Genomic DNA, 22,516 nt, shown 5'->3' with positions numbered 1-22,516 from the left:
TTCCAAATTCCGTTTTTTATTTTTTTCCTAATTCCGTTTTACACTTAAAATCATCAGAACCAGGTCAAATAAGTGCGAACGAATACAATTTAATCAGATAGGAAGACTACATTTATTAAAACATCACTGTTTTTAGTGCTTCAAATAAAAACATGACATAAATATTAAAGTGCTTATAAACTCTTTTTTTATAAACTCAAATTGTTGTTTGAAGGGGCGTGCCCTGGCTACGGCGTTCATTGTTTTTCATATGGATTTTGGACTTCAAGTGGTCATCGCACGTATCTTTGCGTTTCCAATCGATAGTATGTTGACATATTCTACAAAACACATAGAAGTGATAGAAGTGTTTTGGATATTGTTCGGCTCTGAATTTGGGGTTAGAATTACGGGCGCTTCAACGTCTTCTTCGGCTTCTTGTTAGGAGCGGGACCTATTGTTTGCGTGGTGGACCGGGGATTTTTTTTAACATTGTTGTGCGAGTGACTGCTAAACATTCAGTGACGTTAATGTCACCTGTGTTGTTTCCCTTTTCCCTCGTAACTGAATTTCACCAAAATAATGGCGAATTCCGCTGCATTCCGCTGCATATTGTAAATGTGACGTCTGATGTGCCTTGTCCCTGTTGCATGTTATATGTGCTGAAGAACAGGAACCTGCTGGAAATCAGTTATTTTACTAAGACAGGCCCGTTTTAAATTGTAACTTTGTTACTTTTAATACTTTCCTGCTTAATAAAATAATAATTAAAAATAATAATAACAAAAAAAAAAATTATCAGTTGATTCCGTTTTTATTGTCCAATTCCGTGATTCCGTCCGCGTTTTCGTTATCGCGGATTTCCTAGGAACCTAGTTATAAAGGTCAAAATCCATCTTTGGAACTGCACTGGCATTACACTTAACAAAGAGAGAAGTGAAAGCGTTATAACATCGATCGTGATGTAGCGTGCACATGCACACACAAGCAAACACATAAACACACATACCGAAAACCTGAGAACCCTCAAGACTACAACAGCCAGTCAAATTGACATGACCTCAAATAAGTGGCCGAGCCCCCTACAGCCCCGTTCCTGAGTAGTGTGAGGAATTCTGGGACAATGGGAATGTTGTGGTTTAGGATCCAAAGGGAATTAATGAGTTACTGTCAGAGCCCGATTCCCACCCTCCCCTGCACAGGGCTGGGTGCGGCAAGGGCGTGTTTGCATACACGTAACTAATTAAGGAGTGTGTTTGCTTATCTATGACGTACCTCACATGTGCTTCATATAATAAAGACAACTGTATTTGCATTATTTTTACACCAATAGACGAATATTATTTATTTTTAAACAATTATAAAACAAGCTATTTGGTTACAGATACAATTCCTAAACTGAAAGATAAGACAGGAATTCAAGACAACTATTGATAATGTCATTTGATATGAATATGTGATATTATTTATGAAATCAAATGATTTTCAGAGAATGCTAGCATACCACACAAGCTCAAATGTGACTCAATAGTATGCAAAATAAATATTTTTTTCATGTTATACAAAAGTCTTTACAATATTATAATTAATGTTCCTTCATAGTTTGGGGCATTGGAAACAATTAAAAACATTAGTTTAATTATAAATAAGAAAAATAATGAGCATCCATTAGGGCTTTGACTTCGAACTTCGTGATTCGAATATAATTCGAATATCAAAAAAATAAATCAAAATTCGAACGAATATTAGGCAGCCCTTAATATTCGATCCTGTTATGGGCAGGCCAAGAGGGAGAACCCATGCAGTCTATTCATAATATTGTAATGACCACGGAAGAGGCAGTGAATGAAGTATTGATTAGACAGCGATTTATTAGAAACATAATAAACCTTTGGAACGCGCAAGACCGGTAACCATAGCAACGCCTGTAAACAAACCTCGCAAAGCAGGGCTGAATCCGAATACTCATACTTGTAGTACGCCACAAATATAGCGCGTCCGAATGCTCAGTGTGCATTGTGTAGTACGGAAAACGTTTCCGAATGCGTACTACCGCCACAGTATACAACGGTAGGTCACTACGTTACCAGACTACGAGTCTGGTAACGAACGGTGAAGAGATAGCTGACCCGACACTACCAACAGCGGCTTAGAAAGACGTCATAGAAAGCGGCGAAAAAAAGAGACATTAAAAAGAGTAAAAAAGTAAAGTAAGTAATTAAGTAAAAAGAGACATTTTTAATTTAATAGCAACGATGACAAGACGGAAAACAGGTAACTTATCAAGGTAATTTTGCCGGCATATGAGGGGAGACACGTCATCTCCAAACATCCGGTGGAGTTACGGCGGTGTTCGGAAGAGTTCAGAGGCGTTCTACGCATAGCTGTAGACCGTACTACACTGTCAAGTGTAGTACGGTAAAGTAAGAGACACTGAACATAAATAGCATGTACTAAGTATTCGGATTCAGCCCAGGTATTACTGAAGGCATTTAATGGTCAAAATATTATTAATAAATATTCGAATACTAATATTAATAAACAAACAAACTTCGAATATGATTTTTGGCCAAAAGTCAAAGCCCTAGCCTCCATCCAAGCTGCCCATACTAAACTGCCATTGCGTTATGGAAGATACCAAATGAGGGGAGAGGGCGGGGGAAAGTTGCACATACTGGATGGAGGAAACAGTCATAGACACATGAGAGAAAACGGTCAGCTCTCCACTGCCATGCAGCTCCGAAGAGGGGGTGACGTGTCTGAATGACACTTCAAAAAGGTCTGCCCTTGAAAAAAAGGGTTCAACTCCATTAGTTTCCTCCAAAGCCATGTTCCAGCCTAATCCCTCCAAATCCTACAGCATCCAGTCTCCAAAGAAATGAAGGGACGAGCAGCGTTACGCGATGTGGCTGATAGCTCTGCCTCAGCCTAAACAGGAAGCCTAACATCCCCACTGGAGAGACTTCTGGTCATCAGCTTTGGTTCACTCAACACTCACTGACCACACAAAGACAAGTTCTTCATTTCATTTTTACACATCCCTCGCTCACGGTCCAACTCCCTCTCTCTTTCCATCTCTCTTTCTCTTGCATGTTCATCTGTCCTCTAGAAGAACTAACAGTAGGGCTGGGCGATATGGACAAAATCTTATATCACGATATGAGTAATTTTATATCACGATATGGATATATATCACGATATGGTATTTTTGAAGTAAATTAAAATAATAAATGGCTTAAAATAACCATACTTCACATTTGATCAGTATTTTCTTTTATTTTGAACTTGAATTTCCATGCTTACAAAGGAGTAAGTAGCGAAAAATCTGTCATTAACTGCAGTGTCATATAGTGCAAACATCTTGTAAACATTGAACTGTTTTTTCAATACAAATAACATTTTTTTTTTAAAGGTGTGCTTCACACCTGCCTGGCTGTCAGTCAGTGCAGTGTAATATAAATAAAAATCACAGCATCAAACAAATATTTTAAATAGTAATTATACACTTAATTGGTTGGATGCATTAAAATAAAGTTATGTGCTGTGCAAATAGCTGGTGGTAAAAATAGAACTGTTTCAATACAAATGAGATTTTTTTTCAAGTTAACAGGTGAGTCTCACACCTGCCTTGCTTCAGTCAGTGCAATATTAAAAAAAATATATATATATTATTATTTTTTTCCTCTCTCGATATAAACGATATGGCCAAATCTCTCCCGGTAGACACTTTCATATCGTCCACGGTATGATATCGTCATATCGCCCAGCCCTAACTAACAGTGTCACGTCAATGAAGTGAGAGAGACAAAAAGCGGAGGGAGAGAGGCATTTGGGGCAAAAAGCCTTAGGAGCAATCTGTTCTGAATGTCTCGCTCTCTGACTCTCCCTCACGCTCTCTATCGCGCCCTCTCTCTCTCTCTCTCTCACCAGCTGAGCTCCAACATGCATTACTCCCCTGCCTCATTCATCCACACACACACACACACACACACACACAAACACCAAAATCCCATGTTCTGCTTGATAAGTCCCCCCCCCGCCGCCACAGACACACACACCTGTCGGCCAACCAGGATGCTAGGTTGGTTCGCTTCGCCACGTTAGAGGGGCCGTTATGTAAACACAGTCACATGACCGCTCCATGTGTGGACTCATTACCAAACAAGAGATCCTAGGACTGATTGTCATTGCCATTTGAATGGAAAATACTAAAACTAAATGATATATAACTTTAATACGTTGAATTACTTAAATTCTTCCTTTAGAGAGCTCTCAAATTTTTGTTTTTTGTTATGTTTGGCTTGCTTTATAGCAAAAGTACTCTTGGGGACGGGTCAGATATCTGAAACTATACTTCAAACCACCCCTAAGATCACTGAACTGAGGTTTACTGGGGAAGATCCCTAATGGCCAGTGCAGGTCCCCAATTACACTAGATTAAAATCATAACAAGACAGATAAGCCCATTTAACTTGTTTACTGGAAAATAGTTCTTCCGGATTCTGAATATGCCAGCAGAGTACTGCAGTAGTCCCACCGAACCCCACCGTCCTAGGCCAAATGGCCATGAAACGATTGCTTCTAATCGTGATTCAAATGTAACATTAAGAGGTGCCGAAAATGCCTTTTGTGTCTTATTTTAGATTTCCCCCAGAGAAGTTCTGATTTTCTAAAGTTGCTGCTATATTCCCTCCAATTCCTTTTATTTCCCAACGCTTTCAATTGATGCCTGAATGGACATGAAAAGCCCACAGGATCCTTTGAGCTTTGATGCTGTGATTCTGGGTGAGAGGAGAGGTCTTAGATTAGAGATACAAACCATGTGACTGAGATTACTACCCGACCCCAACCCTCCCTCTCCCCCTCCCCCTCCCCTAGCTCTCTTCAAAAGGTATGTCCATTTTTTGTGCCTCTCCATCTCAGGGCACCTTTCATGTAAGGGGTGCATTCCAACTGTGCAATGTCGTTCATAATGTTAGGATATTGCTCAGTCAAATTATTAAATAAAATCATTCAACTATACTAACATGAAGTTTAGAGCAGGTCTCCATTAAAGTATGACCCAGTCGAAGGAACAATAATAAGAGGTTCTTAGTTTTGGAGTGTTGTTGAGGAGGTAGATTGTTCTAGGCTGTTAGAGGGGACCAGAGGCAGCACAGAACTAAGCGTTTGGGACACATCGTTCTTACATTGCATTACAGAACCTGCTGTGCCCGTAAACTACCAACGAACAGCTCTTCACCTCAGCGGTAACTATACCTCCTCTAGTGCTCATTGGGACAAGAATAGAATAGTCCTGTTTATTTGGAAGCTTCTAACGAGATCCACCGAAGTACACAGGAAGTGGGATCAGGAAAGGAAGTGGTGGGGAGGGGTCTGGGATGAGAGGAAATGCCGCGTGGCAAGTTCTTCCTATGTTCAGATCGGCCATTTTGATAAAGGGAGTCAGGAATGCTAAACGACTAAAGTCCTCGCCTCACCGTCTTCACGGAACTCCTCCAAATAATTCTGGAGGGTTCTGGAGGGAATAAGCGGCTTATAAAAACACCTGTGTGTACAGTCAACAACCCGTCTCAAGCACTATGAGCCTCATCCAAAATAGACCCCAGCTGTGACTCTACGACAACTACGGGAGTGAAATAAATGTTTGGGCTATTTTTTGGATTATTCAGCATCATAAAGAGATGGTGCATGAATGCATTCATAAGTAATGAAATCCATTCATGCACTGATTGTCTGATTCCATAAATACTCTAATGGTTTATCCAAGCCGCGATGTAGCAAGGGCAGAGCCCAGATGCCCTGTTATGTAACTGCAAACGCACTAGGTAATGCTGAGAAGCCAAAGTATTTGAAAACAGCAGATAGCCAGGCTACCCGGTAAGCTAACTCACAGGGCAACCTGCAGGCTGGTCATTAGTCTGACCTGTAAGCTAAAGGTCAGGCTAAATCATGCTATATGGGGAACCAACGATTTGCAAGGTCTTCTTTTAAAAGATTCAGATCTGAATTTAGGCCATCTATATTTAGGGAGTTTTAGTAATCTTAAGTATTTCAAAGTAAATTCAGATAAGAGGGTGACAAAAAGAGGAATTTTATCCTTTGGGTTTTGATCAAGCGGTAACAGAAGTATGTTCTTCCTCTGGCCCAATATATTTCATTAATATCTCTTGTAAGAATTGTATCACAGTTTGCTCGTTAGATGCAACCACCAATACTTTTACATCGACATGATTAAAGTAAAAAGGCTTTGTTCACAATATTCAATAACCAAGTAGAGAGAAGGAGCAGAGAGAAAACAGAGTTACAAATATTAAATGGCATGCTGTTTTTAAAAAACGTTCCCAAACAGTGGCTCAGCAAAATCATGAAAAGAAAAACAGATCACAGCTCATCATTACAAAAGGAAACATGAATGTTCTCTGATTCTGATCTCTGCTCTGGCTGAGAGACGCCAGAGAGTGCTGTGGTCTCGCGCTGGCTGTAGTCACACCAGCGGCCATAGAGCCAGGGTCCTCCAAACGGAGATGGATGTGGTGCCAAGGACACGGGAACAAAAAGCTTGCCCTCCGTCGCATTCACTGAAGTAATTACATCTGCCTCCTTCAGACATACTAATGGAAGATGAGGAATCATCAAAGCAGAGCGGGGCCCTCGCAGGCCGCCACAACCCTGCTAATTAATACACCACAATTATCTAGGAGACAAGATGGAGCCACGTGCATGTAAATCAGCTTCCACAGACTCCAAGCGCCATGCACAACAAAGCAGAAAGGCTACTGTGTCCCTTTGTGTGTGTGTGGTGTGTGTGTGTGTGTGTGTGTGTGTGTGTTGTGTGTGTGTGTGTGTGTGTGTGTGTGTGTGTGTGGTGTGTGTGTGTGTGTGGTGTGTGTGTGTGTGTGTGTGTTCTAAATGACATTTTCGTGTTTATGTATTCTAAGCCGGAGAGAGCGAAGACCGTCCGTCGTAAAGGGAGGGATGAGGAAAGCATTTCATGGGCTGGAGAAGATTACATTAAAATGTCCAGCTTTTAATGTAATCGGTACATCCTGTGGATTAATGCGCTTTTAGTTTTTCTAACACAGCTTTATAGCCAGACTCTTTCTTGAAGTTTAGCAGTGAGACAGGGATGTAGAGACGAAGACCGGCAGACTCTACCCTGTTTCACTACCTGTACCAGCAGCTCGCATTTAAAACCAAGCTATACAGAGGTAATTATCCAGTGTTAATTAAGCATTAGCAACGCTAAATAAAGAGTTGTATTTTAAACTTTATTGTTAATCAGGAATTCCAGGCACATTCCTTGACCCAGCTGGGATGATACGAAGCTTCAGGGTGACTTATTCATCTTGAGGCTATCTGAATTATTGAAAGGTAATTTTGTGACTTCTTAAACACAAGGTCAGCATAGCTACAGCTGCCCCTGTTCCTGAAAGGCGCACATAGAAAACCGCTCACCGTTTGTCATGCCTGAAGCTTTTAGTGGGCATGTGACTCACTACGCTGCTATGTGCATCCCAGTTACAGTTACTCCCAGTCTTATCAGAATGTAGGAGATACTGAATGGCCAGTGGCTTGACAAACCACAGGGAGTGGACTAATGTGGAAGGTATGCGTTCCACATTGTTGGGTTTCTTTCCCTCCGACATGACCAACTGTAGGGTTGCATGCATGGTGGCGTCCGTTAGCGAACCTTTCAAGGGTTGGTTGGATGCATGGGGGTAGAAGAGAGGCTACATGTGGCTAATCAACCAGTGACCCTTGAATAACAGGCCCATACCAATTGAGAAGGGCCTGCCCTGTGGTAGCAGTAAGTGCAGGAAATTTAAAACAGGAATTCGCTTCAATATTAGGCAAAGCATTCATACAGTTGCATGGTTAAGATCATTGAATAATTATAACAATAAACGTTAAATGGTTAAATCTGGAAAGTTAATCGAAGCATAGAGCAAGACGAACAGCTGACTCAGGATAAACTTTTCTCACATTGCAAGAATGCTTAAATGATGCCTTAGGTGTTGAGCCATAACTAATGGCTGCATAGTGCCAAAGTTAGTAACGGCTCTATAGAGCTATTACTACTGCGTCCATTACTTTCTCTAACCGCACAGTCATGTGTGAAGCGGCCTTAGGTTACCCGCTGACAGGGTAGAGATGGTTTCGTCTGAGCAGGAAGAACCGACCAGACCAGAATACCGTCACGTCATTTATATTAACAATACATTCCTCCTCGCTTGTCAAACAAAGTCACCTCAGGAAATTGCTCTCTAAGTGTGACGATCACAATATCTATCCATCACTTTTTATGACTGAAGTAGCCTACGTACATATAAATACAATAGCAGGTTAACTAGTCGAAATTAAACAGGCATATGGGCGGTTGGTAACAAGACCATCCCGTTGTAGTAATGCGACTTCCCTGCCATATGTGTGTATAACCTACAGGTTGTGTACAGTGCTGTGCACCTGACCCGACACAGATACACCCCAGCAACAACTGCACCATGACCCGAATTAGATATGTAAAAACAACTGGTAGTAAACTGGACTCAAACTGAACTTCATAAGCTTGACTTATTTGTTAAATACACAGTGTGTGTGTGTGTGTGTGTGTGTGTGTGTGTGTGTGTGTGTGGTGTGTGTGTGTGTGTGTGTGTGTGTGTGTGTATAAACAATCGCTCTTCAAGGATATTTCTAACCAGAGGGAGAGATGGTTTCACCACAAAATCTTCCGGGCTCCGATATCAACAGGTAGGCAACTACATATGAGGGCCTGATTTACTGTTTGACTAAATATCCCACCAAACTATCAGTACAATCTACATCCAATAACAACTAAACTATTTCAGAATGTAACACGACAGTCAATTAAGACCATATTTAATGAATGCCGATATATTACCCAACGCCGCACCATCCTCTGAAGTTGCATAGCAAGAGTAGGAACTTTCCCAATGTTTTTCCATTACTTAAAAGCTTTTGCTTTTGCAATTGATTCAAGAAAATAAGAAACACTTGTGCCTATACAACTCCATCGGCTACCCACCTTGTTGGACGCTTTGGCAGACATGTTTTCTACTTTTCCTCCACTTTTATCAGCAGCAAGTCAAAGTTAGCGTGATCGCTTGTATTCGTGCGCTTTATTCCTTCTTGTGAATTCCGCCCAGCTGCCGCCACGCCGGGCTACTTTATTTCATTTCATCCAGCACGTCGAGAAACATGACACGAAAAGCCGTGTGGAGGGTCCAAAGTTCATTATCTTCTCTTTCCTTAGTTTTCGCCGGAAACTTACTCCACTCACATGTCGAGTCGAAAAACACGCAAATCGATTAAATTAAAGAAGTAACCCGGTTGTTTGTGTGGTCGTCGCTCACTATTCGCTGACTGCTACGTTGGGACGCGTAGACATCACTTGGAGCGTAAATGTAGTAATGTGCAATGGCAGGCTTTGTGTATCTCCCCCTGCTCTCGCCTCTCGGAGCTGTGATCGTGACATGTCTGTCTGGGACGTACCATTCGGCTCGCAGAGGGGGAGGAGCGACGGATCAAAAATGGGGGCAATGCTGTTCGCTGCATGTAAACTCTCTGTCAGACTTGGCGTTTTTCATAGATTTGTACCGGTAAACGTTGCTTCAAAATGCCAGCGAGGAAGGATGTTATCTTATCCTATACAAGACCGATGTTAATTATGTTTTAAAAAAAGATGAACCTCAATGTTTTGTCCGGGGAAATCCACATTAGGATACAATTGTGAAGAGCAAAGAGGCTTGTGCTTGCCTGCTGATGCTGAATGTTCACTTTGACTAATACTTTGTTAGATAGAACGGTAGAACTGCACAAAATGTCTCCCAAAGATCACAATAAATTAGAGATAGCTTAAAAGTGCTGACGAAATACTATGTTTCACGCCATCATTAATTATGTCCCATACTATTATATATTAAGAATAAAAACTACAAGGTCCAATATTTTGAGTAGGCCTACAAACAAAATAAACCAAATATTACTATAGATTATGTATTATATAACATGATTGAATGAGCAAAAGATGCCTCAACTGGTCTCAAACAAAGTCATAGTTAATCTTATGCCCACAAGGATTTTACACCTACAATTCCAGAAACCCACATGGCAGCCCAGTTAAAAAATCTTTCAAGTCGCGGTTGTTGTAAGTAAACCACAGGAAACCACAGATGCCATTCAGTCAACTTCCTGCGACTCCTCTCCCACAGGAACTGAGGCTAGCATTGTTTCACACTCAATCATTAGCTATTCCTCACCAAGCAAGACATCCTGATTAACATCCATGGTCTTCTGCAGAACAAACCAGCCATTGCAGGAAAAATAACCATAATATCATGGGACCATCCCTGACCTGTACATGGTCGGTTGGTTTAAGCTGGCCCCAGCAATGCATCCTTTTTCTGCTTCCTTTTTTATGTGTACACTGACAAAAAGGGCAACTACAATTTTCCTGTAAATGACCTTCTTTGTCCTTGTGTGTGGCTGGGAGCTGTTATCTTGGTCACTAGGTAGGAGGTTTATAGGGTTAATTCTCCACAGACTAATCCCCCCCCCCCCCTCCCCCATACACACAAACACACACACTACACACATGGCTGAGGGCTTCTGGTGGGTCAACTGGGATGAACTCCGGAAAAGCCTGAGAAGACCATCAACAGACAGAAGATTCTTCAAGTGAGAAGGATGTCAAAAGAAATAGCATTTTTTTTTTCTGTGAACTACTACATTAAGAGTTGTTTAGTGGAAAAATACATCAAGAGAGATACACTTGATACTTTATTTTAATGGATGTCAACATAGCTGTACAATTATTATGTTGACAAGACCACCGAGAGAGATAGACAATTCTTGAATAATCTTTGATCTCTCTTTAAGGTCTACTCAAATGGAGAATGGTCTGACAAGAACATCAAGAGATACGATTCTTCAGTCAACAAGTCAGACAGCCACGACCCTCGAGGGATTTAAACACCCGAAGAAATTGTTAAAAAAAAAAGCATTCCAAGATTAGATCATGCGCGTGCACATGCACCTGATTATAGATGTACTGTACTCTCAAACAATACCATTGACTAAGAGATCAGGTAAGACAAGAAGAGTCTTATTCTAAAATAGATATATTTATCAATAGAATATCTGCAATTATATGTGGAATACATTTTTTTTAAATATATATAATATAACTAGCCCTTAGAGTATTGTATATTTTCTTAGCGTGGCAAATATCTTCTTATGAAATGACATTTTCAATATGGGTATTAGCATACAGAAAGAAACTGCTGTGGAGCATAAAGCAGTAGCCAAAAAAATTAAGCAAAGGCCAGTTACAGACAAAAACAGCTGGTGGACAATACATACGAGAATGGACGCCAGTCGATCGCTCCTCCTGAAAATCCTGAGACTCCTGTCAGGGTCCATCAACGAGGAGATCAGGATGTTCAGCATGCTCTCTGACGCCTCACCTTTCACAGATCTCCGTAAACACAGCAGTGCACAAGTGCAAGCCTCATCCCCAAAGAGACACAGCCGGAGAGTCTCCCGCCCTGTTCTGAAGAACAACTACTCTGTGATGAAGACCGTACCCTGTTCTGAAGACCAATCTCCCTGTTCTGAGGAACGTACCTGTTCTGAGACCAACCGCGCTGTTCAGAAGACCAACTCCCCTATTATAAAGACCTTACCCTGTTCTGAAGGCCAACCGCTGAAGACCAACTACAACACTTTTCGGAATGCCTACCACCCTATTCTAAAGATAAACCACCTTGTTCTGAGGACCTTAAGGCAAACTCCCGATTCTAAAGACCAACTCAAGCTGCATTAAACATCAACTCTGTTCTCAACAACTACCACTGCTTTGAACGACCCTCTTCTTGTGAACGAAAACAGTGTTTTGAAGAACCACCACACTGTTTGAAAGAACAACGACCCTCTTCTTGAGAACAACTGCCCGGTTCTGGAGAACAACGGCAATCCACTACTGCTTGTTTCCCAACCTCCGCAGCTGTGAACGCTTCCACGGAGGACAGAGCTGCATTAGTGACACTCCACTACCATCAAAGCTGGAGTCGGCCAGGCAAGCTGCATGCTAACAAAAAAAACGGACGCTGACACACAAATCGAAACAGACACACAGACACACACCACATACGTTCACGCACACACTCCTCAGGGCCGCCAACAGGAGCAGGGCTCAGGTGTGCTTACGGAAGAGCAGGCACATGGAAAGCCCATAGGTGAAGGCAGCCGTTGATTAGGTACACGTGAAGGGCCGACCGACCCACCGTGTGGCCCTGCGGCTACACCGCTAATGGACGGTGAAACGGCACAAATCACATACAGTTGAACCTCGCATGCCCACCCACACACGGCAGCCAAAGGGCACAATGCACTGTTAGGTCCTTTGCTTGCTGTAACAATCTATGTCCTTATATAAAAGTTGATAATTATTTAAATCAATCCCGGACGGGAAATCAGTCAATGCAGGATTTGTACACAGTACCATTGCTAAATCAGAAAAATTCAATTAAATTCAATAAAATCAACACAATAAAAGCTTTCCTTAATTGTGTGTTGTGATTTGGAGTGTTTTGATATTAGCAATGGCAGCATTGGGGGTGTTATTCCATACAATTCTTATTTCCAAAAAATATGCTTTGTGCTTTTATTTTTTTAGGTCATCTCGCCCACCTCTGGCACCCTGGCTGTTTTCCACGGAGGGAAGTTATTTTCCCTCTGTTCATATCTGTCTTGAGTTTAGAGTCTGTAATAGGTGGTCAGGTCCACCTGCAGGCTTTGTTGATTCAGGACATTCCTGCCTGCCTGGCTCTGTGTTTCCATTCCTAATAAGAACCTTCTGGAAATCTCACAGAGCACTCCTGTTACTGTAGGAGACAGGTAAGCAACAGCACAGCTCAGCCGAGGAATAACCCAGGAAATACTCACATTACATAACCAAAACATTAAATGACCCAACGAAAAAAATGGAGAAATGGGGGAAAATTTGTCATTGTCAAAAAGAAAAGAAAAAAAGGAATCAAAATGGCATATACCGTGATTAATATTGACCAGGGTGGAATGTTAATCTTCGAATGAAGGCTGTGAAAGGGGTAGGCAGCCGGGAAGGGGGAGGGGCTAGCACTGTCCTGCTACTGTGAACAACACGAGTAAACAAACGCTTTCTCCTGGTGAGTGTACATCTGAACCGCCAGATCACAAGTATCATTTGACCGGATTAGTCACCGTCGTGCACGTTTTAACTCCAACCAATCAGGCCTTTTGTTGTGGCCTCTGTCGAAACCTATACATAAAAGAGAACCCGGCTTCAGGATTGGGAGTGGAGAGAGCCTTTAACAAGCTTTCGTTACAATAAGGCTAATGTGTTAAAACCACACTGCCAGCTGCGGAGTCCACCCGGCTGGTGCAGCCCAACGGACTGACTGACACATTTCATGAGGTGTGAAAGAGCCCGGCGGGGTTACAATGTACTCTGAACTCTTCCAGTCCCACTCAAGATAACTTACGACTCTGTTCCCAGAAAGTGGCTCTAAAGCTGATGGCTGTCCCATTAAAGATGTCAAACGTTTCCAGTCACGGCCCCATCCTGCGACTAGTGCTACAGTGATTGGCTGGACAGCTCAATCACCAGGGCTCAGGAGACCCTCTAGCTGGGATGTTTCTATTCCAAGGAAATATGTCCACCTCTGGTGACGATAAGGAACACTGCCTACACTTATGGAGGCGGAGCTATGGGCAAAATATGTCTTAAGATCTGAACCTGTGTGATACAATGCTGTCAAACGTGGTGAGATTTTATTGTATATAGTTTCATCCTGTGACTTCAATCACACACACACGTGCACACACTCACAAACACACACTAAATGCTTAGACTTACACACAAAAATGCACACACTTATCTGACGTGCTGAGCTCTGATTGTATTGTTTCAGCCGGTGACCTCAAACACATAAGGTAAGACACAAACATACAAACACACACACACACACACACACACACACACACACACACACACACACACACACACACACACACACACACACACACACACACACACACACACACACACACACACAAGCTATCATATGTAGTGGAAACAAAATAAACATGCAGAATCGCACATGCATGCAAAGGCAAACACACACAAATGCATGCATGCATGCGTGCAGACGCACGTACCCATTTTTCTGCCACTTGCGTTAATCAGTTGAAAAGCAGAGTGCCATCATTTCCATGATAAAGTGGTGGTTCTGAGGTCTACATCAAAGCCTCTGGGCACGCTGCCTTAAAGATAATCCTGGCTCCATATCGCACAATCTAATCAACTATCAGACAGCTGAACTCCTGTGATGTCTTGCTTCATTCGATTGCTGTCTAATTCCTTAACTAAATGCAACATTTCCTCCAGTGTAAGTCTTAAAAGATGTCCATGAGAACAAAGCAATTGCAAGGTTAACTGTTAAGATTTTATATCACTAATCACAATCTTTTATGAAGCGTTGCAAAGGAGCAATTTCAGTTCAGGGAAAATGTAAATTTTCCATAATAATACGATCACATTATCACAGGTTGCTCTTAAATAGTTCAGGAATTATGTCACATGCTTCAAGGCCCCTTTATTTGGACAGATTCAAAACAGCTATAGGTTAATGTTATCTTATGCACTGATATGTCAACAGACACCAAGCTACTAAGGAGTATGTGAAGCTTATTTTACTCTAAGCTCATCTACAGTTTTTAGTCTTGGAACCGAAACCATTATAACTTTATCTACTTGTAAGTTCAGTTTAAATCTCTGTGATTCACCGTTGACTTTCTTTCTTTTTCTGTCTCCCAGTCTGTCTCCCCCAGTTCTCTTAAACAACTCTTCATTCTGCACTTTCTGATTCGCATATCTCTCCTTTCTCGCTACTTTGTCAACCTAGCGTGCAACAAGAGTAACAGTCAGAAAAAGTACACTGATGAGTGTGAAGTCGAGTGCTCGCGTTGTTGGCCGTAAGCCGTGCCGATTGGCCCGCGTGTTGCGGTGACTCTCAGCCCATTGTTTCTCACACAATGTAAAGGGAAACTGAAATCATTGTTGACTCCAAGATGGAGGGGCGGAGGCGATAGACCCTTGTAGAGAAACAATGCAACCCTTTACTCTCAAGCCGGAGATCTTTAGCGACAACACTGACGGAACAAACTGCTTCTGATCTCAGTGTTATTCATGGCACAAGTGTCCCTGCCCCAGCAGGACGTTACAATGTTTCTACCCTGGACTCAAACGTCCTCCAACACACCGGAGAAGGTACAGGCCGTTCTGCAAAGTCTGCTATCAAACACACTCTGTGTAGTATTGTTTCTGTTTGCTGATAAGACCTCTCTCTCTCTCTCTCTTGCTGGACGCTGAATGGATAACCTGGCAATAATGGCACAAAAATCATAGAGTTTATTTGAGGTTAACCAAGCATGAGTCTTTGAGCAATTGCAGGGCATCAGTGAGGCTTAAATATGTGCATTATTCATGAAAGGTTGATACGAGGGAGAGATTTATAACTGATAACTTGTAACTGCTTGATATGACCTCATACGTTTATCAAAGTCAGACTCTGTGTGCTCCAGAAACCAACGCAGAACATTCACATGGAATCATTACAAACTGCTGTTCCACACACACACACACACACAAACCCTTGCGCACGCACAAACTCACACACACGCACGTCCAAGCACTCAATCACACACACACACACACACCACACACACACAACACACACACACACACACACACACACACACACACACACACACACAACACACACACACACCACAATCACACAAACACTTACAGAGAGTACAGAGTAGGTGTTCTGTGGTTCAACAAAGAGAAAAGAGCAGCCTGTGTTACCACATCTCAATAATGTCCATCACTTTTCCAGACTGAAACTAAGGATGTAAGGAAGGGTTGGAGGGAGAAAGGAACGATGGTAGGAAGAAAGGACGGAAACAAGGCAGGAAGGAAGAAAGGCAGATAGGATGGAATGAAGGAAGGAAGGAAGGAAGGATGTAATGTAGGATTGATGGAAAGGGGTGAGGCAGGAAGGAAGAAAGACAGGTAGGAAGGACGGACGGTAGGAAAAGAATAGCAGAAGAAGAAAGAAAGTAAAGAATACGTGGGAGGTAAATAACAGTTGAATGATTGAGCTGAGCCTTTTATAGAGAGAGAGAGAAAGTAGTGACTCTACTAAAGAATGTGTGTGGGTCTGAGGCTCCAGCGGGTCCGGTACGGAGGAGTCAGGTCTCCACCTTGTCAACGGATCAAGACACCGCCTGGTACTCCCACATTCCAGCCCCATGAGGAGGCCCAACCCAGGATGAACCAACAGGCCAAACCACCAGGCTGAACCACCTCCGAATCACCGGGCTGAATCACCGGGCTGAACCCCTGGGCTGAACCACCAGGCTAAACCCCCACCAGGTTAAAAAAACCCACCAGGCTAAACCCCCACCAGGCTAAACCCCCACCAGGCTAACCCACCAGGCAGAACCACCGGGATGAACCTAGGCTGAACCACAGGGCAGAACCACTGGGCTCCAGGGAGGGCTTGGCTGATGTGGAACATGTCTTTCAGAGGAAAGTGGCTGTAATCCAGTAAAATAATTAAGTTCACTCAGTCCTATTACACACTGATGCAGTGAGTGAGTGGCTGTGATGAAATGTAACTTAATAGTGAGGTGATTGGGAGAGGTAATGTGATTTAATCTATTACTAGTCTTACAGACTATTCCACAGCTATGCCACAGCTGTATATACTTATGGTTGAGCAACCTTCCCTTCGGTGAGATTTGAGGCATCAGCCAATCGGGTGCCTTATGTGTGCGGTTCTTTTTTGGAGGGAAATAAGACGACAGGGCTGAGAGCAGGGAAGGAGGATTGCGGTGATTAGCATGCTAGCTAGCTAGCGGCGTTGTTGTGGTGATGAGATGTGACAGGAGAAGGCCCGACTGAACCCTCCAGCCAGTGTGTGAGCTCACTAATCCCCCCCAACCCCCCGCCAGGCACCGCCAGCATCCCGCCTCATCAGCGCCCGCCGGTCCCTTGTCTGGCCGTCTCTCCGCTCAATTCTACCCATAATGCCCAACACAACGGCGCTCTAAAGCCGCGCGATTACACTCTGCTGTTTTAGCACATTTGTGGCGAGGCAGGCAGGAGAAAGGGCCTGCTGGCCACCGGCGCGGACCCTGTCCCAGTGTGGCCCGGCGTGATGAACTCAGCAGAACAGAGACCCTCCCCAAAGCCGGGCTAAGCCCCCACCGCAGCTGGGCTGCCGGGGCTGCATGGGGCTGGGGTGAGCCGGGGGTTGGAGTAACTGTCCTGCCGTTGGAGAGCATTCACAGATGGATGATAGACAGACAGACGGACGGGGAGACAAACACGACGGAAGGATGGACACACAGACAGAAAGACGGACGGACAGACAGACACACAGAGAGAGAGACGGATAGACAGACTGAGAGACAGACAGACAGACAGAGAGACAGATAGATACATAGATAGATAGATGGATAGGCGCACACATAGTGATGCACACACTGTGATACTATATGATGCTAACATGATACAAGGAGGCAGTCTGCTGCCCCAACATTGTGTTTTGTTTATAGAGATGCTATCTTGTGCTTGGTACGTTTGGAATGACCTGCGGCCACCGTTGTTGAAGCCAGGTGACTAGCCCCAACATCAGCCCCCTCCCCCAGCCACACACATAGACCAACAAGTCACACACACAGGTCTAAATGAGCCAGCGAAGGGTTAAAGTTTACAGAAAGTTCATAGAAGAATATACTTCCCGTAGATTAACTGAACATGAACTGTACATTATATTAGCACACTATCAGTCTTGGATTCAAATGCAAAAGCAAAAGGGTTATGCTCCTACAAGCTATGGTCAAGGTCATTTATTTAAACGACGTTGCTTTTTACAGCCCTATAGTACATGCTATAAACAGACACAAAAGTCTGCATATTAGTAGGTTTATTTACACAAATTAAATAAATTCTAATTCAGCTACTAATATTGCTGAACAAACACACATGTTCCAAACCCTGCTTGGGTTCGTCTCTTGAACATTTCATTCCTTAACCACACACATTCCTCATTGTTCTTGATGTTCATAAAAGTTATTCTGGGATGGCTGTTCTGATCTGCTATCTTGGTTTCCATGCCAACAAAGCGAGTCGGATTGCTGGATGGATGAAGTTCTTTGTAAACTTTTTATTTTATTTATTATAAAAGCCTTGAGACTAAAAATAAGATGGGGTGCCTCTGGCTGGGTGTAAGACCGAGGAGCTGGCATCTGGCGTGTGTGTGCTCTAGCTGCTGTCTGTGTGTCTAATGACACATGTGTACGTTTAATTACCGCCCCAACAAGAGAGGGTTGAGCAGGAGCAGAGAGGAGCTATGGAGAGGGAGGGGCAGAGAGAGAGGGGTTAGAGAGAGAGGAGAGAGAGAGAGGAGAGAGAGAGAGAGAGAGAGAGAAGAGAGAGAGAGAGAGAGAGGGAGATAGAGGAGAGAGAGAGAGGAGCTATAGAGACAAAGTGGCCAGATAGAGAGGAGTTATAGAGAGAGAGAGAGAGAGAGAGAGAGAGAGAGAGAGAGAGAGAGAGAGAGAGAGAGAGAGAGAGAGAGAGAGAGAGAGAGAGAGAGAGAGAGAGAGAGAGAGAGAGAGAGAGAGAGAGGAGATAGAGAGAGAGGAGATGGAGAGAGAGAGAGAGAGAGGGAGAGAAGAGAGAGAGAGATAGAGAGAGAGAGAGAGAGAGAGAGAGAGAGAGAGAGAGAGAGAGAGAGAGAGAGAGAGAGAGAGAGAGAGAGAGAGAGAGAGAGTAGAGAGGGAGGGGCAGAGAGAGAGGAGCTATAGAGAGAGAGAGGCAGAGAGAGAGGCAGAGAGAGAGGCAGAGAGAGAGAGAGGAGTTTTAGAGAGAGAGGGGCAGACAGAGAGGAGTTAAAGAGAGAGAGTGAGGAGCTACAAAGAAACAGAGGGGCCAGAGAGAGAGGCTATAGAGAGAGAGAGGCAGACACAGTGGAGCTTGGAATGAGAGAAGAGCTGGAAGAAAGAGAGGAGCAGGGAGAGAGAGAAACTTGAGAGAGGGAGAGAGAAAGAGTGAGAGGAGCTAGGAGCAGTGATCAGAGGCTGTGTCAGAGGGACCATGTGCATGAAGAACAGAGGGCAGACGACCAGAGGGTAGGTCACACCAGAGGACACACTGGAGTGAGCAGGACGCTCTCACATACAGCCTGAGTCACCCTAAACACACACACGCATGTGTGAATGTGGGCTTGTGGGTTTGTGTGCATGCATGAAGGAATGCATGCACACAATCACACATGCATGAATGCACATAATGTTCCCCCTATACACACACACACACACACACACACACACACACATACACGCACATACATACACACACAGACACACCAAACACCAGTTTTGAAACCGGTTTTCAGAAAAACCTAGGGACAAAGCAAACACTGTACAGCCAACATGGTCTGAAGTGCATGTGTGTGCGGGTGTGTATGTGTGTGTGCGTGTGCGTGCGTGTGCGTGTGTGTGCGTGGTGTGTGTGTGTGTGTGTGTGTGTGTGTGTGTGTGTGTGTGTGTATGTGTGTGTGTGTGTGTGGGTGCTTATGTGTTGTGATGGTGCGTGACATCTGTGATAATCCAACTGACATCACTAACCCTGTCAGGGGCCGGAATATCGATTTAAAAAACAAAACTCTATTTTTAGGATTGGATGTGTCAGAAACCAGCCACCTCCCTCTGAGCACAGATGTGATCGAAGCTCCCATGATTGACAGCCTCCTCCCCCTATCGTCCCCAATGAAGCCATCCTAGGAGGCCCTCAGAGACCCCACCAATAGCAGAGACATTCTTCAGCAAGCCCCGCCCCCTCCCACAATCCCCTGCTTTAATTCCACTGTAGTGCGAGGAATGTGGGAGAGAGGCAAGGCAGATGAAAAACATGGACATACAATGGCCAAACGGCACGCGCACACACACACACACACACACACACACACACACACACACACAAAAACACACACACTGGCAGGCACAAACACACTAACACACAACAATAAACACATGAAGGAAAATACATGCATGTCTACATGCATGTCTACATACATGTGCGCGTGATGCTGTCGTGCAGTGCGTCTAAGTATGCATCCTGACATGCTTTGATATGGTAGGATTACGCACGTTAGCCAGTCTCAGAGCTGGATTACATGAGTTGATGGATTCTGATGATCAAGCAGAAGCTTGTCAGGGCTCCACACAGACAAACACACAGACACACACAGACACACACAGACACACACACAGACACACAAAAACATAAGTAGAGGAAAACCATCCAAGTGTGGCATTCAGACTACTTAGCAGAAGTCAAGGAGAGTTTAGAAGTGTAAGGAGTGATTTATCCTTTTGATTATGAATACCATTCAAAAAATCAAATATAACAAAAGATTACTTCCAAAAATAACCGTACACACTGACACAGGAACATGCAACTGGGACTCGAGCTGCCAGACTTCCCAGCTGTGTGCTCAGGTTTCTCCTACTGCAAGCCTACAACAACACAGATCGAAAATGAAAGCTTGAAGTGACAATGAAGAACGAAAACGTTCTAAAACAAACACGAGGACCGGATCACTCTGGAAACAAAATACACGTGTGAAAAGAGAAGGAATAAGGGCTGTGTTCTGGGGCCGGACAGGAAGTGAAAGGCGGAGGGAGGAAGCGTGAAGGAGCCTGGCGACGAGGTGAGAGACAGCAGCGAGGAGGTGAGGGATGATGAGGAGGAGGTCCAGGGATGAGGGGACGAGGAGGTCGGGCAGAGTGATGTCTGGTAGCGCAGAGGCCCTGTGACGTACATCTCAACACCAGCTCTGTTCATGCGGAAATCACTTTTCTCATTGGGCGGCACGCAATTTATGAGTCACTACCAGGGACCCACCAGCAGCAGCCATGATGAGTAACAACACGCACTTAGAGACACACAAATACACACATGCAAACACACAAACCACACACACATGCAAAATACGCACACTCTATCCATTATATCACAAATTCTATCGCAAACCAACGGCAATTTTATAAATCAAACATTAATTTCAACAATGCGAGGCACTCGTTGAGGAAGAGAAGTCTTTGGATGAGGAGTCCTACACAACAGCAGAGACTATCAAAGTGCTGGTGATGCCACAGAGCTCTCCAACAGTGAGGGTGCCTGTTCGCCAGTTAGCATGCTATTGTACCCTGTCCAGTCCCTCCTCCCTGGATATAGCATTGGGGCTTCTAACCAGGTGGCCTGCCAGTGAAACACCACTAGCCAGTTAGCCTGCTAGTCGACCCCTCCAGGCAGCTCTACCTGCTGCTAGCTGTGACCAAGCCTGCATGCCTCAGCGTCTGTCAGGGGGGCCTCCAGGGCCCTCAGACCAGGGGGCTGGTGGAGAGGACTTTATTAAAAGAAAACAAGGCAGAAGAGCCAGACCAGCAGGAAGGGGGGGGGGGGGGTATCCCACCCCCCCCCCCCCCCCCCCCCCCTCGAGTGCCCCTGCAGAGAACCAGACAGCTCTGTCCTGAAAACACTCAGGTTCCCTGCCCTCCTCGCTGCAGAGACGGCTTAGAAAAACAACAAGACCAGCACCAGCCCTCCCTAACTCTCTCTCTCTCTCCCTCTCTCTCTCCACCCCCTCTCTCTCTCTCTCTCTCTCTCTCTCCCCCCTCTTTCTCTCTCTCTCTCTCTCTCTCTCTCTCTCTCTCTCTCTCTCTCTCTCTCTCTCTCTCTCTCTCTCCTCTCTCTCTCCCTCTCCCCCCCTCTCTCTCTCCCCCCCCCTCTCTCTCCCCCCCTCTCTCTCTCTCTCTCTCCCCCCCCCTCTCTCTCTCTCCCTCCTCCCCCCCCCCTCTCTGCTAAACTAACTGTGTGTGACGTGGGTGAAGCCCCTCCTGATTAAAAGATATATTTATGACTGTCCAGGGAGGTGTCGGGCCCCCTACCCCCCATCCCCTCTCTCACCACCACCAGTAGAGCTGTCAGCACACACAGAGGACCTGGTCTGCGTTACAGAACAGAGATAGAACAGGATAGATGAGAATAGAATGAAACAGTGATGTTACCTTATCTTTGTGTTGGTTTTGTTTCTCTCTCTTCTTTCCCTTCTTCTTTATCTTTGTTCCTGCTTCTCCTGTCTATGTTTCTCTATCTTCCCCCTCCTTCCTTCGCCTCTTTATAGTATCCCTCTCTCTCTCTCTCCCTCTATCTCTCTTTTTGCTCCCTCTCCCAAGACACCCTCGCCCTCACAATGTTTGTCCCTCCATCCCTCGCCTTTCACTTGTTTTCTCTCTCTCTCTCTCTCTCTCTCCTTCTCTCTCTCTCTCTCTCTCTCTCTCTCTCTCTCTCTCTCTCTTCTCTCTCTCTCTCTCTCTTTATATATATATATCTCCT

At 44.4% G+C, this 22,516-nt stretch overlaps 1 protein-coding gene across 8 annotated transcripts in view; it reads right to left on the bottom strand.

Annotated features, from left to right (window-relative positions):
- tjp1a (tight junction protein 1a) overlaps nt 1-22,516 on the bottom strand; it is a 95,162-nt gene that overhangs the window by 45,257 nt on the left and 27,389 nt on the right. Inside the window, exon 1 of one of the 8 annotated variants that reach the window (XM_030376404.1) lies at nt 9,026-9,482. The exons of the other annotated variants lie outside the window; for them this stretch is intronic. Within the exon in view, the coding sequence (XP_030232264.1) occupies nt 9,026-9,049 (24 nt within the window). The 5' untranslated portion in view covers nt 9,050-9,482. Of the gene's footprint in view, nt 1-9,025; nt 9,483-22,516 lie in introns of those variants that run through there. 8 annotated transcript variants of the gene reach the window in all.

The sequence above is a fragment of the Gadus morhua genome, chromosome 14, assembly GCF_902167405.1.
Source record: "Gadus morhua chromosome 14, gadMor3.0, whole genome shotgun sequence".
Lineage (NCBI taxonomy): Eukaryota > Metazoa > Chordata > Actinopteri > Gadiformes > Gadidae > Gadus > Gadus morhua.
The sequence above is the reverse complement of the archived record's forward strand: the minus strand, read 5'-3'. Positions and strand labels throughout refer to the sequence as shown.